The sequence below is a fragment of the Lygodium microphyllum genome, chromosome 18 (assembly GCF_053477565.2).
Source record: "Lygodium microphyllum isolate KBCC chromosome 18, Lygodium_microphyllum_v1.1.10, whole genome shotgun sequence".
In the NCBI taxonomy this organism is placed as follows: domain Eukaryota; kingdom Viridiplantae; phylum Streptophyta; class Polypodiopsida; order Schizaeales; family Lygodiaceae; genus Lygodium; species Lygodium microphyllum.
This window is the reverse complement of record NC_141152.1, coordinates 123,520,576-123,536,610: the sequence shown is the minus strand read 5'-3', so window position 1 is coordinate 123,536,610 and position 16,035 is coordinate 123,520,576. Positions and strand designations below refer to the sequence as shown.

At 42.8% G+C, this 16,035-nt stretch overlaps 1 protein-coding gene and 1 pseudogene across 17 annotated transcripts in view; both read right to left on the bottom strand.

Annotated features, from left to right (window-relative positions):
- The window catches only part of LOC148021332 (uncharacterized), a 293,723-nt gene that overhangs the window by 176,646 nt on the left and 101,042 nt on the right, over positions 1–16,035 (bottom strand). For 12 of the 17 annotated variants that reach the window (XR_015694538.1, XM_087698141.1, XM_087698124.1 and 9 more), the window contains one exon: positions 1,265–1,320. The exons of the other annotated variants lie outside the window; for them this stretch is intronic. Coding sequence is in view for 11 of the 12 variants with exons in the window: in XM_087698141.1 (XP_087554267.1) it covers positions 1,265–1,320 (56 nt within the window). In the remaining variant the exon portion in view is untranslated. The remainder of the gene's footprint in view (positions 1–1,264; positions 1,321–16,035) is intronic. 17 annotated transcript variants of the gene reach the window in all.
- Positions 10,562–11,539, bottom strand: LOC148021333 (uncharacterized; annotated as a pseudogene).

The following is a 16,035-nucleotide window of genomic DNA, read 5'->3' as shown; positions in this document are numbered from 1 at the left end:
ACAATTGTTGTCATTAGAAAGAGCCTGTTTACTGTGGAATTCATGCCCTTTTTTTTCTAGAAATATTTCCTTCTGCAACATCCACGGAGTTCATAAACATGATAATTGAACCAATACCGTGTGAGAGTGATCCAAAAGGTCAGCATCAACCCTAGAAGAGTCAAAAAAGATTAGTATATGATTCAGATCCCTCAATGAACATCCATTGATGGAGATGTTGAACCAAACATAGCAATGGCAGAATGAGGTATCTATGCTACTCTAGTACCTCTAACAATCTGAACCCAGATCACCTTTGTTAAAGACCCCAAGTACCCCCAAAGAAGATATTTGTGAAAGGGTCAAGGCTTGCACACTAATAAAATGTCTGATCTACTATATGTCAAGGACTGCAACAAGGACTTGGCATTACTATTGCAACTGGGAGAAATGTGAAGACAAGATCCACCCTATCAAATTACGGATCATGAACTTATGTTTAGAGAACGAATGCTCCCATGAGGCATTAGGAATGCCCCATCATGAGCATGTTTTTCAGACACATGAATAAATCAGCAGGCCATTAAGAAGTGTGGTCCAACCATTAGGCCATAGGACTTGTGCCAAAAAACGGACCAAGTGTGCTTAGGTTGATTTCATTCCAGCTTGTTTCCTAACCTATGGAAAGGATCCTTCATATTAGGGAATGTTCTCATTTTATACAAGACATGGACATGGATAAATGATCATTTTACACAAAAGAAGGGTAATGGTAGTGTTTGCCTAGAGTAAGAAGTCCATGTGGAATTCTTGGTAGCATGTGTTCATACTTCAGGTGTAAGGGGGCAGTGAGAGGAGAATGAGAAGAATATGAGGCTTTTTTTTTTTTTGGGTGGGGGTTGGGGGGGCGGGGGGGGGGGCGCGCCATCAGGCCATACAAGTTTGGAGCAGGTGGATGACTCAAAGGTGTGGAGAGGAAGAATGTGGTTGAGGCAGAGAAATTAAGATTCATACCCACAAAGAACCCAGATTCGGAGCAGGTGGATGACTCAAAGGTGTGGAGAGGAAGAAAGTGGTTGAGGCAGAGAAATTAAGATTCATAACCACAAAGAACCCAGATTCGGAGTTCTTCTCTCAAGTTTTAATATTCCATTCCTCATTTTGAGATACCTTATCCACATCAAGTTTGATCACATTAATAGACCTATACAAAGATGACACCAGGTAGGGTCATTGGAAATATGTGCATGCTATATTTTTAATTGTTTATTGTACTCTGTCTTACCTTTTCCAAGATTTCTTCCTGGAAGCTCATGTTGATAAAGTCCTTAGCACTCCTTTCTTCAGAAAAAACAGGACAAAGAGAGTCAAAGATGAATTCAATGAGCACCTATGTTACTAAAATCAGTAGGCTCATAAAAAATTCACCTAAAACTAGCTGTTGCTAAGCTTTAATACTCGAACGAAGAGTGTGTCAGTTAATAATTGGGGGCCTATGATACATCAATGTTGGAATGCATAATGCTTCTTTCTCAAAACGAACAAAGTAACTTTTCATTTTACCTCGGGGATTTCTTTGAAGGTGCTAATAATAGAATGCTCTTATCTTCAAAAAAGAAAATAAGAGGATTATTTATGCAAACAACTGGTGCATGTGACTTATTATGCTTTAGTTGGAAGTACATCTAGAACTAGTAAAAAGCATACAGGGTCCAGCTGGCTGTCCACTGTCAGCCCACTTAATGTGGGTCATACTAATAGTATCCATGAATTGCATGTGGATGTAATGTAGCAAGTTCATCAACTGTAATTATGAACTTGTGCATGCCTTCACTATTATTTCCTATCCTAAATAGAGCCTTCCAAACCTGTTGTTAGAATCATACTTGTTAGAAATTGTCAATTATGACCAGTAAATTCATTTTCATAAAGTAATTCCTCCTACATTAAGCCAACCATGTAGTGGAATGAAATGTCAGCTGACATCCATTATTGGCATACAAAGATGACATGATGTCCCTTAGAGTGCCTTCTCCATCTCCTATGTGCTTACCATGACCAGCAGGCATGCGAATTTGCTTTGCGCGCTGCCTGAGCTCCCCCGTGTCACAACTCTATAGAAACAGAATTTGTATCCTTTTTCATTAATTTGTCTATTAAATGATTTATTAAATTTGTTTCCTTTGCACTCATTAGATATTAAGAAAAGTGCATTGGAGCTGGCCACTGATGAGTGGTCACAGGTTATGGTGGACCCACGCGGTGGGTTAGAGAAAAGATAGTTCACACTTCCACCTATATGGCCCGATTGGGTGCCTGTGACCAGAACTCACGCATATCAGGGTTAGACTCGCACACAGAAATGATTGATGCCTTGAAGTGTGGGCTAGATCCGCCTAAACAAACAATTACAATCAACAAGATGGCATGATCATGAAATGCTTGTACAATGTATATGTGCGGGCTGAAAGCTTGAAATGCACATTTCTTTGCATAGGAAAGTCACATTAAGATTCTGATACCGTTTTTGCAATGTACACGGAAAAAGCTTTCACATGACACCCATATTGGGGGGTCCCTAAATTTTAGGAGCCTCGAATTAGCCTAAAAATGCTAGTCCTGAAAAATAAGGATGTCATTCTAAAAATAGTAAATTCTGTACTCTGACTGTGCTTACTAAATTTGGTTATTTCTATTCTTGACAGTATTCAACCCAAAAAGAAAGGCCATAGAGAAGAGACAAGTGTCAAGACACTTGTCACACAAGTTTCCAAGTGTCCTACCACTTGTCATATCTCATGACATGTGGCTGAACACTTGTCTTGTGCTACTCCACTTTCCCCTTTTGTACTAGCTCTTCCCTCTCCTATAAATAAAAGCTCGTTTTTCTTCATTCAGCATCATTTTTCTTTGCTGTAAACTCATGTACAACATTCACAGATAGCCAGAAACTGGCCCTATCCATCCCCATCATCATCCCTCACTTCTCCATTATCAAATTCCTCCATATTCCCTCTTCTATCACTGCAGTTTTACAGGACAGCAAGCCTGTAAATTCATTACAGCACCTCCTTCTCGAGCTCTTACTTTTGGACCTGTTCTTATCATTCCAGATTTGGTAAAACCATTTGTGGTGAAAGCGGATGCTTGCGGTGATTGTATTGGTGCAATGCTAAATCAAGAAGGCCATGCCGTAGCCTTTGAAAGCTGCCGTCCAAATGATGTGGAGAAAAGGTATGACATTTATGAAAAGGTGCTCTTAGCAATGGTTCATGCTTTGAAGATATGGAAACATTATCTTTTAGGCAATGAATTCCTTATTAAAATTGATCATCAGAGCTTGAAGTATTTCAAGACTTAAAAGCATTTGCAGGAGAAACATGCAAGATGGAAAAATTTCTTGTCTATGTTTCATTTTCAAATTATGTACACTCCATGGAAACAAAATGTAGTTGCTGATACACTTTCTGGAGTGCCTCGCATTGCAACTATTACAGTGCCTCATCATGAAGATTTTCAAACGATGAAGAATACTTATAATGAAGATACTGATTTTGCAGCAATTTGGTTAAATTTACAGCAAGGAGGTTCTCATCCAGATTATTCCATCAAAGACGGTTACCTTCTCATGAACAATCGCCTTTGTGTCACTCTTCCTGTTCGACAAAAGGTACTTAAAGAAAGTCATGAACCCTCTTATACAGGGCATAGAGGCAGGGCAGCCACTCTAAGTGCAATTGAGCGGTACTTTTATTGGCCAACATTACGAAGAGATATACATAACTTCATTGAGGCTTGTCTAGTATGCCAAAATTCCAAGTATGATACGCAGAGGACTCCAGGATTGTTGCAACCTCTTCTAGTGCCCAAAGATCCATGGGAATCTATCACAATGGATTTCATCTCAAGTATTCCAAGAACACCTCAAGGTCATGATATGATTTGGGTCATGATTGATCGATTCAGCAAGCAATCACATTATATTCCATATCATAAAACATTTAAATCTGCACAAGCTGCAAGACTTTTCATTCAACATATCTTCAGATTACATGGTATGCCTTTTGAGATCATTTCAGATAGAGACTCCAAATTCACAAGTAACTTTTGGTGTGCTTTATTTGAGAATTTGGGAACCACTTTAAAGTTCTCCTCAGCTTTTCATCCTCAAACTGACAGCCAAACAGAGGTGATGAATCTCACACTTTTGGATATATTGAAAGCTTATGTTAATGAACATAAGTCACAATGGGAGAAATATCTTCCATTATTGGAGTTTGCTTACAACAATACAGTGTACTCATCCACAGGGAAAGCTCCAAATGAAATAGTACAGGGTAAAGTGATTCCTCCTCCAATTATTCGCACTAAAGATAAGATTTTTGCTGCTGATGAGTTTGCTTCAGATTTAAAAACAGCAATGGATCAAGTTCGAGCCACTATCAAAGTTGCCCAAGAGCGAAAAAAGAAGCAAGATAAACGAAGAAGATCTTTGGCTTTTGAAAAAGGTCAATATGTCTTGCTAAAGTTTGATAAAAGCAGGCTCAAACAAGGTTCCGGTCAAAATTCATCTTTTCCAAAGCTCTCCATAAGATACTTTGGACCCTTCAAAGTGATTGAGAAAATAAATGAAGTTTCTTATTGACTTGAGCTTCCTGCTCATTGGAAAATACACAATGCTTTTCATGTAAGTTTGCTAAAACCTTACATAGGACCAGAACCAAAGGAACCCATTACTGAAGATCCCCCAGAAGTTGAAGAAACAAAGCAACTCTTGGAACTTGAACAGATTTTGTTTCACAAGAATCGAACCACGAGAAGTGGCCTTGTGACACGAAAATTCTTACTAAAATTCAAGAATCTACCCACAACAGATGCACAGTGGGTAGATGAAAATTTCATGAAGGATTACCCAGACATTCTTCAGTTATATCAAGAAGCTTTTCAGCTGAGAACAGCTGAATAAAAGCCAGAGGGCTGTCACAACTCTATAGAAACAGAATTTGTATCCTTTTTCATTAATTTGTCTATATAATGATTTATTAAATTTGTTTCCTTTGCACTAATTAGATATAAAGAAAAGTGCATTGGAGCTGGCCACTGATGAGTGGTCACAGGTTATGGTGGACCCACGCGGTGGGTTAGAGAAGAGATAGTTCACACTTCCATCTATATGGCCCGAGTGGGTACCTGTGACCAGAACTCACACATATCAGGGTTAGACTCGCATACAGAAAGGATTGATGTCTTGAAGTGTGAGCTAGATCCGCCAGAACAGACAGTTACAATCAACAAGATGGCATGATCATGAAATGCTTGTACAATGTGCATGTGTGGGCTAAAAGCTTGAAATGCACATTTCTTTGCATAGGAAAGTCACATGAAGATTCTGATACCGTTTTTGCGATGTACACGGAAAAAGCTTTCATATGACACCCATATTGGGGGGTCCCTAAATTTTAGGAGGTCCCTAAATTTTAGGAGCCTTGAATTAGCCTAAAAATGCTAGTCCTAAAAAATAGGGATGTCATTCTAAAAATAGTAAATTCTGTACTTTGACTGTGCTTACTAAATTTGGTTGTTTCTATTCTTGACAATATTCAGCCCAAAAAGGAAGGCCATAGAGAAGAGACAAGCGTCAAGACACTTGTCACACAAGTTTCCAAGTGTCCCACCACTTGTCACGTCTCATGACATGTGGCTGGACACTTGTCTTGTGCTACTCCACTTTCCCCTTTTGTACTAGCTCTTCCCTCTCCTGTAAATAAGAGCTCGTTTTTTTTCATTCAGCATCATTTTCCTTTGCTGTAAACTCATGTACAGCACCCACAGATAGCCAAAAATTGGCCCTATCCATCCCCATCATCATCCCCCACTTCTCCATTATCAAATTCCTTCATATTCCCTCTTCTATCACTGCTGTTTTATAGGACAACAAGCCTGTAAATTCATTACAGCACCTCCCTCTCGAGCTCTTTCTTCCATTTTAGCAACAAGAAGCAAGCCCCATCCATGTACTGCTGATCAACGATGGAGAAAGGCTGATTTCCCCTCTTTCTTCTCTCATACTGTAAAGAAATCAGTTCTTATCATTGCAAAAAGATAATGCATGTGTGTTTGTACATCTTTGCATGATCTTGTGAGAGAGAGAATTATTTCTCCTCACTCTTAGGTTGATTGTAACTGAGCTCTTCCCGAAGGGACTTGGGTTGAGCAGAAATACATTCCTGGGGGGAGGGGGGGGAGGTGGCCCATCTTCAACCCTCAATCTTGTCTCCATTACTTATACATTTTCATGGCTATAACTTTGTGAGTAATTTTCATTTTCAACTTTAAGTATTCATTCTCTTTTATATTAAATCTCGAAAACAAGAAAATATCATAATTTGTTAAGCATACTACCTTGTTCGGGGCGTTTACACCCCGTGTGTCTTGTGTAGAGTCCGTTTCTGCACTGTTCAAGCCTTGCCTCAGCACGCCTACAATCAATCATCAACTTGCACTACAAACAGTCCTGCGACCTAACATTCGTGCAGCACCCTGCTCTAAGTCCGAGTAAGAGGACCTGCGCTGACTATCAGATAGAGCGGGGACTGGCAGCGCCGACCTTCTGCCCCTCATCACCTATGCATCAGGGCCCTAGCGTTGTCTGGCTTGCGTCTTGTCTTCCCTATCGTTGGAGGTGGGCCTACACGCCATCGGATTGAGCTAGAACTTCCAACGTTGACCCCCTACCCTAGAACGTTTGGCCACACTGCACATACAAATTGATCTATCGTGTGCTACTCCCCTTCTCTTGTGGAGGCCCGGCTGTGAAACACACACACACACAGAGAAAGAAAGAAAGATATATTAAAGACTACATAAGGCCAATGTGGCCTATGAGACAAAATCCAGAGTGCATCCATGTCTAATCTCATTTCATCAGTAAGGTAAAGATAACATTACAAGTGGGTGGGTGGCCTATGAAACAATACTGAAAATAACTACGCAATGGGGCTATACTAGGGTTGAACCATGTGTAGTATTGTTCCATCGATTGAAAAGAAAAGAAAAGGAAAGGAGAACCAGATCTAATAGAACCATGTACAAAAGTGTGGTGGAGACTATGGGCTGTAGCTGGTCTCAAGATCTGCACATGATCACAGCTATGATGCGGTCCCTAGTTGCTTCACTGATATGCCTGTTGGTGAGTCTGCGGTGTCTCGTGATAATGGCTCTAATCCGACTGTGGTGTGGCCTCCTCGGACATGGTCCTGGTAGACAGGGTCGTCGTGCTTAACGAAGGAAAATGGCTCTATCCAATGTGACTCCACGGTGTGGCATGTAAGGTGTCTAGCGGGGTGGCTCTGTCTCTGCTAGGGTGGTAGTGTCAATAGGGTCGGCTCTGTAGGAAGTCTATCACTGCTCTCTGTGTGTGTCCCTCTGGGTGAGCTGGCCTTCTGTTTCACAGTAGTGCAGTTCGGCGCCTCTCGATCTCCAGGAGGAAGAGACCTAGGCATCTCTGGTCCTCATACTCCATGATACAACGAAGGGGTCCAAATCCATCCCGGAAGAGACAGTGGTACCGTCCTCGTATGTCATAGTATATTGTGCATCTGCATATGTAGTGCTCGTCCATCTCAGGCTCTCGACCACAAAGCTAGCAAGTCCTATCCTCTGCTAGGGTATTTGTCCATCTGTCTATCTCCATCTAGAGCATATGTGAGGAGGTGCGAATCTGTCCGATAGCAACCCGTATGCTATGGGAGAGATAGGTGTCCATATATGTTGGTCGAATAGTGAAACCATCATCAGAGAGACACAAGAAATGACTCCTGTAGAACTCCATTCTCAATCCTAAAGGGAGTGGTGGGTGGATCCATGTCCTTGCCGTCTCAATCCTCAAGATATCAGCTCTGATCACCTCGTTCAACTATGATCGGCTGAGAGAAAGTGTAGGGAAATCAAGGCTATAATCCAAAGGTGGAAGACGGTCAATATCCAAACCATGTAGGCTCATCCAAATAGCCATCTGTGAAAACCAACAATTCTTCTCATCTCCTGTTGCTAGTTGTCTAGATGAGGTTAGTGCCAATCTAGAGTATCTATGGCATGGAAGTTCCCATAGTGTGTGCCAAAAGGTCACTGCCCTGAAGAGTGCCTCCATGACTATGGGTGTTGCCCCTAGCTTTGCTCTAACAATGGGGTGTGGGGTGGAGGGCTTACTCCTAATCATGCGTGCTATCATCATGATCAATGGCCTTTCCATGCTATCCCAACCATCATAATAATCCCTCTCTACTCCAATCTAATCAGTGAGTGGGCTAAGAAGCCTATGGTACAAGCTGCAACCCCATACCTCTGCTCCATATAGTAATGTAGATGTGACTAGGGTGTCAAAAAACCAAAGTTTGGTGCAGGGCTCCTGGAACTGTATGTGAGTACATTGACTCTCAAGTGCCCCTAGTGCTGCGTATCCACGTGCCAGACGTGCCTCTGACGCCCCTCTCAACGAAAAATGTGGGCCAGAGAAAGTGACTCCAAAATAGACATATCCCCTCACATGCTCCAGTATGTCTTCCCCAAATGTGAATTGGTACATAGATCTAGTCATCCATGCTGCTGAAGTATTGAAAACCATGGTTTTGGTCTTTCCAAGGTTCACTGTGAGGTCTTTATCTCTACAAAAGATGTGCAAAGCATTTAGATGGCACTGCAAACCCTCCGGTGAATCTGAGATGAGAACAATATCATCTGCATACAGTAATATCGGTATCAGCACCCCTGCCAGGTTGGCTCTAGCTCCTCCTCGGTCTATGTAATCAGACACTTCATCTATGTATAGACCAAACAATGTGGGTGAAAGTGGACATCCTTGTTTCACTCCTATAGTACTGTCAATCCTCTCTGATAGTCCCCCCAGGTGCTCGTACATGACCAGTTATTGCCTCATATAATGCATAGACACCCCATCGTATACCCTCTGATACTCCAATGTCCTGCAATCTTTGCATGATGCATGTATGAGGCACTGTATCAAAAGCTTTGCAAAATTCTACAAAGCAACAATAGATCCTCTTGTCTCGGGCTCGACCCTCCTTAATAATGGCTCTAAGTGTGAGAATATGGTCCAACGTGGTATATCCTCGTCTGAAACCTGCGTGTCCTTGTGCTCTCTTGCCTTGCATTTCAGCCCACTCACTGAGTTCATGCTCCAATATAGATCCATATATCTTGGCCAAAAAATGACCAATCATGATAGTCCTGTAGTTGCTAGGAATCAGGGGATCACCACTTTTAAATAGCGGAATTATAGTATTGTCTAACCAACTCATAGGAAAACCTTCACATACTGCTCTATTGAACATATGTGCTAATATGGGTACTAATATGTCACCAGCATGTGAGAAATGTTTTGCTACTAGTCCATCCTCATCCTGTGCCCTCCCATTTTGTAATCTATAGATTGCATCCCTAACCATTTTCCATGTGAAGAAAGATCATTGTGTTGGCCTACAAGCTTGTGGGGGCTGCATAGGTCGCTGTCCTGGCAGGTCATACAACTATCTCCCATAGTCAAGCCAAGCATCTGGTGATGTAATCTGTATGGGGGGCTGTCTTTCATGAAGCATCTTCCATGCGCTCTTGCTGTCCCGCCCCAAAAATAGCTGATATATCTCTGCTTCTACTTTTGTTAGGTAGTCTTGTTTCTTCTTCCGCACAAAGCGTTTGAAGAACGCCTTTGCTTGGTGATGTGTTTGAGTGCCTAGCTCCACTTTCCTGTATAAGCGAGCTTGGGTGACTCTACACTCATCATCATACCAGCTATTTTGGGGAGCAGTAGATCGTGTGGGTCTACATTGGACCAAGGTGTGTGGGAATGCATACATGGCTGATCCATGTATAGCCTCTGCTAAATCCCTTGTACATTCTTTCAACAATCTACTCAAGTCCAATGTATGTAAACTGGTCTGCAGAGATTCACTGTAGATGTGTGAGGTGTGTAAAGTAGTATTTGGGATGTTTAGGGAGGCATGGTGTTTCATATTTCATATGTACACAAGAGAGCATGAATGCCAGAATAGCATGATCTGCTGCTATACCAATTGGCCTCTTAGATATCTTGAAATTTTGGATGTCTGGTATCAATGCTGGTGAGCCCATCAGGTAGTCCACAGTACTTGCCCCTCCTTTGTGATTCCAACATGTCAAATTGTCAAATTCTAGCCATTGTGGCAGACCATTAAATATGGCTAGTCTATGTGCACTTCCCAAAGTCAATAGGTGTGTCCCATAGGTACTCACTTCTTTATCCTGGGCTCTGCTGCATAGGCCTATTTTATCTATGTCGATCTCTTTGAACATGGCACTGTCATGCATATAAAAGTCACTCTGTCTATCTCCAGTGCATGCATTGAAATCTCCTACTAATAATATGTCCCCAATGCTAGCATATCTCATGATATTCTCATAGAGTACTCATAGAGTACATTGCTATATCTATGTTTCGGAAGCTATCTTCAAAGTAACGAGCATCCAAGCGCAGGGCTCCATTACAATTCCATATTGACATCCGAAGTGTCTCATAGGCCTCGTACCATCATGAAGTCCTTTTGTCAGTGATGATGACTCGTCCATCCCTATAAACAGTCCACTTTCCCTCTTTGCGAGCCTCCAATACCTTGGGCATGTGTTCTCTACGATGCGCTATCTGTGCTGGGGTAAGGTCCTCATCCAAATAAATCTCCTCACCCTTGAGGGCTCTCCTCTTGGAGAGAAAGGCCTTTTTTTTCTCTATGTCTCCAAAGCGAAGAATTAGAGCCTTGGACTTAGAGTCCTCTTTTCCCACTTTCCAAGCACTAACAATAGGTACGTCTAAAGCCCAAATTTTGTCACCGAGTGTCTTAGCATCTTCCTATGGGCTGCTCTTCTCCTCCCATCCTACTACCCATACATGTAGAACCCTAGTCCATCTCCTAGCCTCTTCTTACAAGGTAGCATTCATTACTTCAGTCCTGTTCAATGACGTTCCCTTATTCTTTTTTATTGCCTCAATCCATGGACTGGCTTCTTCTATCTGCTTATGTGCTGTCTTTGCCACTTCTGCCCATGAGTGAACCTCCCTTTCACATGCCTTCAAAGCCTCTTTCTCTTTTTGTAGTTCTTGCACGTTCATTTCTTTTTTCTTAAATGTATTCAATTCTTCCCCTTGTTCTAAGATTTCAGATTTGTAGGCATCTACAACTTTCAGCATTTCAGTTTTCAGCGTGTGCATTTCGGACAGCATTTGTGCTTGTAGGTCATTCTTAATCTTTATCTACATGTATTGCATTTCTGCCCTCTGATTTACTATCAGTTCGGCTTTGACCTGCTCTCGTATTTCTTTCTCTAATTCTTGTCTCATAATTCGTAGTTCAGAGCAAATCATGAGATGAATTTCTTCGTATTTCTTTTCATTCACGGTGCGTGAAGTCTTTCCATGCCTGTCAGATGCTGGGGAGACGGTCCAATCACGGACCCTATGGCCATACATCTTGTACCGTGTGTTTTTAGAAGGGGTGTTGAACATTGCTTCCATGGACGGTTGTGCTAGTTCTTGATCAGATTTGTCTCCCAAATATTCATTTTCCACGGTTTGATGCTTGCATTTGTCTACATTATCCATCTCTCATACACTGTGTGCAAAGCCACTCAACTTGTACTTTGTATTGTCAGATCACAGCAATTTCTCTGATTTCCTGCAAATTCCTGCAAATTTCCAGGGTTTCCCCAACCCCTCACTAGCCTTTTGCAAGCCCAGTAATCTTTTACAAGCCCAAATGTGTTCACACTGTTTTCAATTACTGCTCACAACTGCATTCTCTGGTCAGGACTGCTCACGTCTACATTCCCTGCTCACGGCTGCATTTATTCAAACCAGTGTGCAAGAGACAGCATTCCCTGCTAAGCAACATGCGAGAGGGCGTGCTGCCGGACCAAGGCACTACGGGTCCCTGCTTCTGTGCGCCCGTCTGGCTCGTCTGCATCTGCTCGTTCCTGCCCTGTCTCTGATCAGCTGTCACCCTGCGCTACGTGCCCTTCTTCCCTGTGCTGCCCTGCTCTCCGATAGTGTAAGAGAGAGAGAGAGAGAGCGTGAAGGCCACTTCAAACAGCCAGCTTAATAGCGAACTGTCAGTTTGGAACTGTGCAGAGGGCCTGCAGCACATTCTGAGGGTTTTGCACACAGTGAGAGAGAGACAGAGGAAGAGTTTTGGGATCGGAATCTGCTTCTGCTATGGCAAACCTGCAGGAATTTAGTGGTATTGATATGGCCTCGATCAGCAGATCGGGCGAGGGAATAACAAAGACTTGGCTGACTCAGATGGTGACTCGCTGGCAGATGAACCCGGGCCATTGCTGGATAGTGAAGAGATGGGCAAGCGTCGTAGAATGTCGGTTGAAGAACTGGCCTTCGGCCCGAATTTGCCTCAGCCTAAGGTTCATGTTTCGTATCCACAACCTAATGGGTCTTTACAGTTCATGCTGGCCACTGCCAATCATCTTATGTCGGATTATGTTCACAATAATGAAGATAAAGCTAACACATTACCGGAAGGGGATCAAGTAGTAGCAGCCATGGGAACCGACCAGGTCCTACAACAGATAGTTGCTTTCCATGAGAGGGCAGCCATATTTTATTTTATTGGAAGGACTCCTTTGATCACCAGAATTTGTGCTTGGCTGCAGTCTATGCTTGTCAGTTCTGAACAGTGCCCAGATGATGCTTTAGGGCGTATGCAGGTTATCAAGGATCTCGACAAAGATCATTCACCCTCTCCACGGGAGATGGGAGAGGATACAAGGCAGCTCTAAGAGAATGAGGAAGAGAAGAGAGTGTCAAAAAAATGACAAAGAGACCAGAGAGACAGTAGGGTTTGCGGATGAAAGATAGTGTGTACAGCAAACACTAAGAGAGAAGAGAAAGCTCAGAAATACAAGAACACAATGATGATGCACTAAGTCAAGATGCTATTAGAAGAAAAACTGATATAGTGGAGCCAAAGCTCAAAAGATAAAATGAGTTGTCCTGTCTGAATCAGGCAGTAACACTTGTGGGAATCCACACAATGAAGGGAGCGAAAAGCAAACCTTGGGGCAGTGGGCTATCAAAGTAATCACTGGAAGGTGAAGGACAGCCATTGAGGGAGTGATCCACGGTCCTCTAATGCCGTTGGAGATGAAGAAGAAGGTCACCAGCTATCGAGGGAGCAAACCACACTCCTCAGATACCGAGGAGATGACCTAGGCACAGAGACCTGAATGCTGAAACCACAAATGTCTGATTGAGACAAGCTGCAAACGCAAATGAAATCACTAATGTCAAGCTTTGGATGCTGTCATTAGGTGCAAGACAGTTGATGCCAAGTTGCAAGAGATGACGACAGCTGGCGGAAGGACTCCAAACTGCAAAACATAGATGCTAGGATGATGCTAGGTAGGTGAAAGATGACACCCACTAGTGGAGAGCCTCCAAATAATGAAAACACAAAGTGGATGATAATGCTAGTTGGAGAAGACCGATGCCTGTGTGGAATAACTAACACCAAGCTAGAGAAATCTATCCTCGCCAAGATGGGGAAAGCCTCCAAACGCAGACGCGATGATGAGTAAACACGATGCCTTAAGAAGAAGCGCAAGGGTGACCACGAACTGCGATGTGCTCCAGTTAGGGTATGGGCAACAATGGAGTGAAGAGGGAAGAGTGTCGAACTGATAGAAGAAGAGGGTGATGAATGACTCAAGTGGTATGGAATGAACGAGGTGATTGTCTATTTATAGGCATTAGTTGTCTAGGGTGGCACACCACTATGTGGGGGCCCACTAACAAAAGTAACTAGAATGTGGAAACTAGCCCTTTTTGGGGCTGATAGTACAAAACCCTAAATTTTGTGTGTAAAGGGAAGAAGTAGTTTCTCAACAGAGAGGCTTTCCTGCAAACATGCGATTTAGGCACTTTCTTCCACACTGTCCCTCATATAGTTTGGCATTATAGCCCACCGAATTGGTTGTTCACACAACCATTGTATTTGAGATGTACTTAGTAACTCTTCACAGTGTTAGCCTGGTTTTTGTTAACATAAAAACTTAAGATTCCTTGTACCTTGTTTTCTACCTCAGGTTACTCGCTGAGGTGTTATTAAAAGAAGTTCCTTTTCTTGGATTAAAAAAAAGGTCAAGCAATAAACTCTACAAATTATAGGAAGAGTGGTGGTTTCTAGCTAGATAGCCAATCAAAAGAAAGAGAGTGAAATGGAAGCTAAAAGAAATTCCTAACTAGTTTTGAAATGCTCAACATAAACTCAAATTATGAACCTTATTCAAAGGAAAATTCCTGTTGATAGTCAGGTACGATACGGTATGGTACGATAAAATACGGTACTTGGTTATTTTGGATTATAGATAATAGAACACATGTTTAGAGCTAAAATAGCAATGTCACTTAAGTTAATAGCATGAATACATGAGGGTAACAAGGTAAAACCACATGCACAACATGTGCAATGCACTACTAGAAGACAAATGGGAGTGTATACGTAATACATCATACAACAAAGCAAAGTGTGGGGTGGATGGACAAAGAGGCTCTTCATTCTTTTGTGTGTGTGTGTGTGTGTGAAAGAGAGAGAGGCTTGGCAATTTGGGGGGCGAGAGAGAGAGAGAGAGAGTATATTAACGTCTCTAAAAGGCCAATGTGGCCTATGAGAACAAAGCAATACATACAATGATGGTGTGTTTCTCATCTGGAACGAGAAAATATGAAAAACATGCCTATAAGACTGAAAAAATGAAATAGTGTCCTATAAAAGGGAAACATGTCAATGATCTAAAAGTGAAAATAGAAAAAGGAAAACTCTCCATCAATGAGATGTTTGTCCTCTAAGGAGGTGTATCTCTGCATGGTTGAGGCGTCTCAGCATCTGTCTCCTGTAGCGCTCAATGATGGCTTTAATTTTTTTGTGGTGTGGATGTCTAGGCCTTCGTCCGGGTGGACGTGGGTGCCTAGACCGGCTAAGTGCCACTGCTCTATCCAAAGGAACACCTACAGAAGATGAGGCCCAATGATGATGTATTCCTGTAGGCTGTGTGGCAATAGTAGTGGTATCTGCCATACTATGTCATGTATCTGTGAAAAAGTCAATGACTGCTCTCTGTCTATGTGAGCCGAGCTGTGGGGGCCTCCTACTCCATAGAATTGTTGCTCTACGCCTCTGGAGCTCCAAGAGGAAGAATCCCAAGCATCTCTGATCCTCAAACTGCATGATCCGTCTCAGGGGTCCAAAACCCTCTCGAAACAAACAGTAGTATCTACCTCATATATCATAATATACAGTGCATCGGCAGATGTAGTGTTCCTCTGTCTCTGGCTCTCTGTCGCATAGTGGGCATATGCGTTCCTCTGTTTGTATACCCTCCCATCTGCCTATCTCAATCCTTAGGTGGTGGGATGAGGTGCGGATCTGACCAATAACTGTGCGTAGTCCATGAGGCAGCTGCGTGTCCATGTAATTGGGTCGGGTGATAAAACCATCCTCAAATACCTGAAGGAAGTGGGTCTGGTAGTGTGCCATCCTCGTGCCATGGGGGGAGGGTATCCAGGTCTTCTCCGTATCTAGCTTCAGTATGTCTGCTCTGATCACATGGTTTAGCTCTGATCGGCTTGGGTCACGTGTAGGGTTATCCAGGCTATAGTCAAAGGGGGATAGTCTGTCAATCTACAGCCCATGTAGACTCATCCATGTACTCATCTGAGCATACCAACAATGTCTGTCACCATTTACTGCTAGTTGTCTAGAAGAGGCCAGGGCTAGCTGTGGGTATCTATCTTGGGGGAGCTCCCATAGTCTATGTACGAAAGTCACTGCCTGGACCAAGGCCTCAGCCACCATGGGTGATGCTCCCAAATTAGCTCTAATAATCTCATGTGGGGTCAAGCTCTTCGCTCGTATCATGCGTGAGATCATCATGACCAGTGGTCTTTCCATATGCTCCCATCCATCATAGTATTCCTTCTCTGGTCCATCCTCGTCTCCCAAA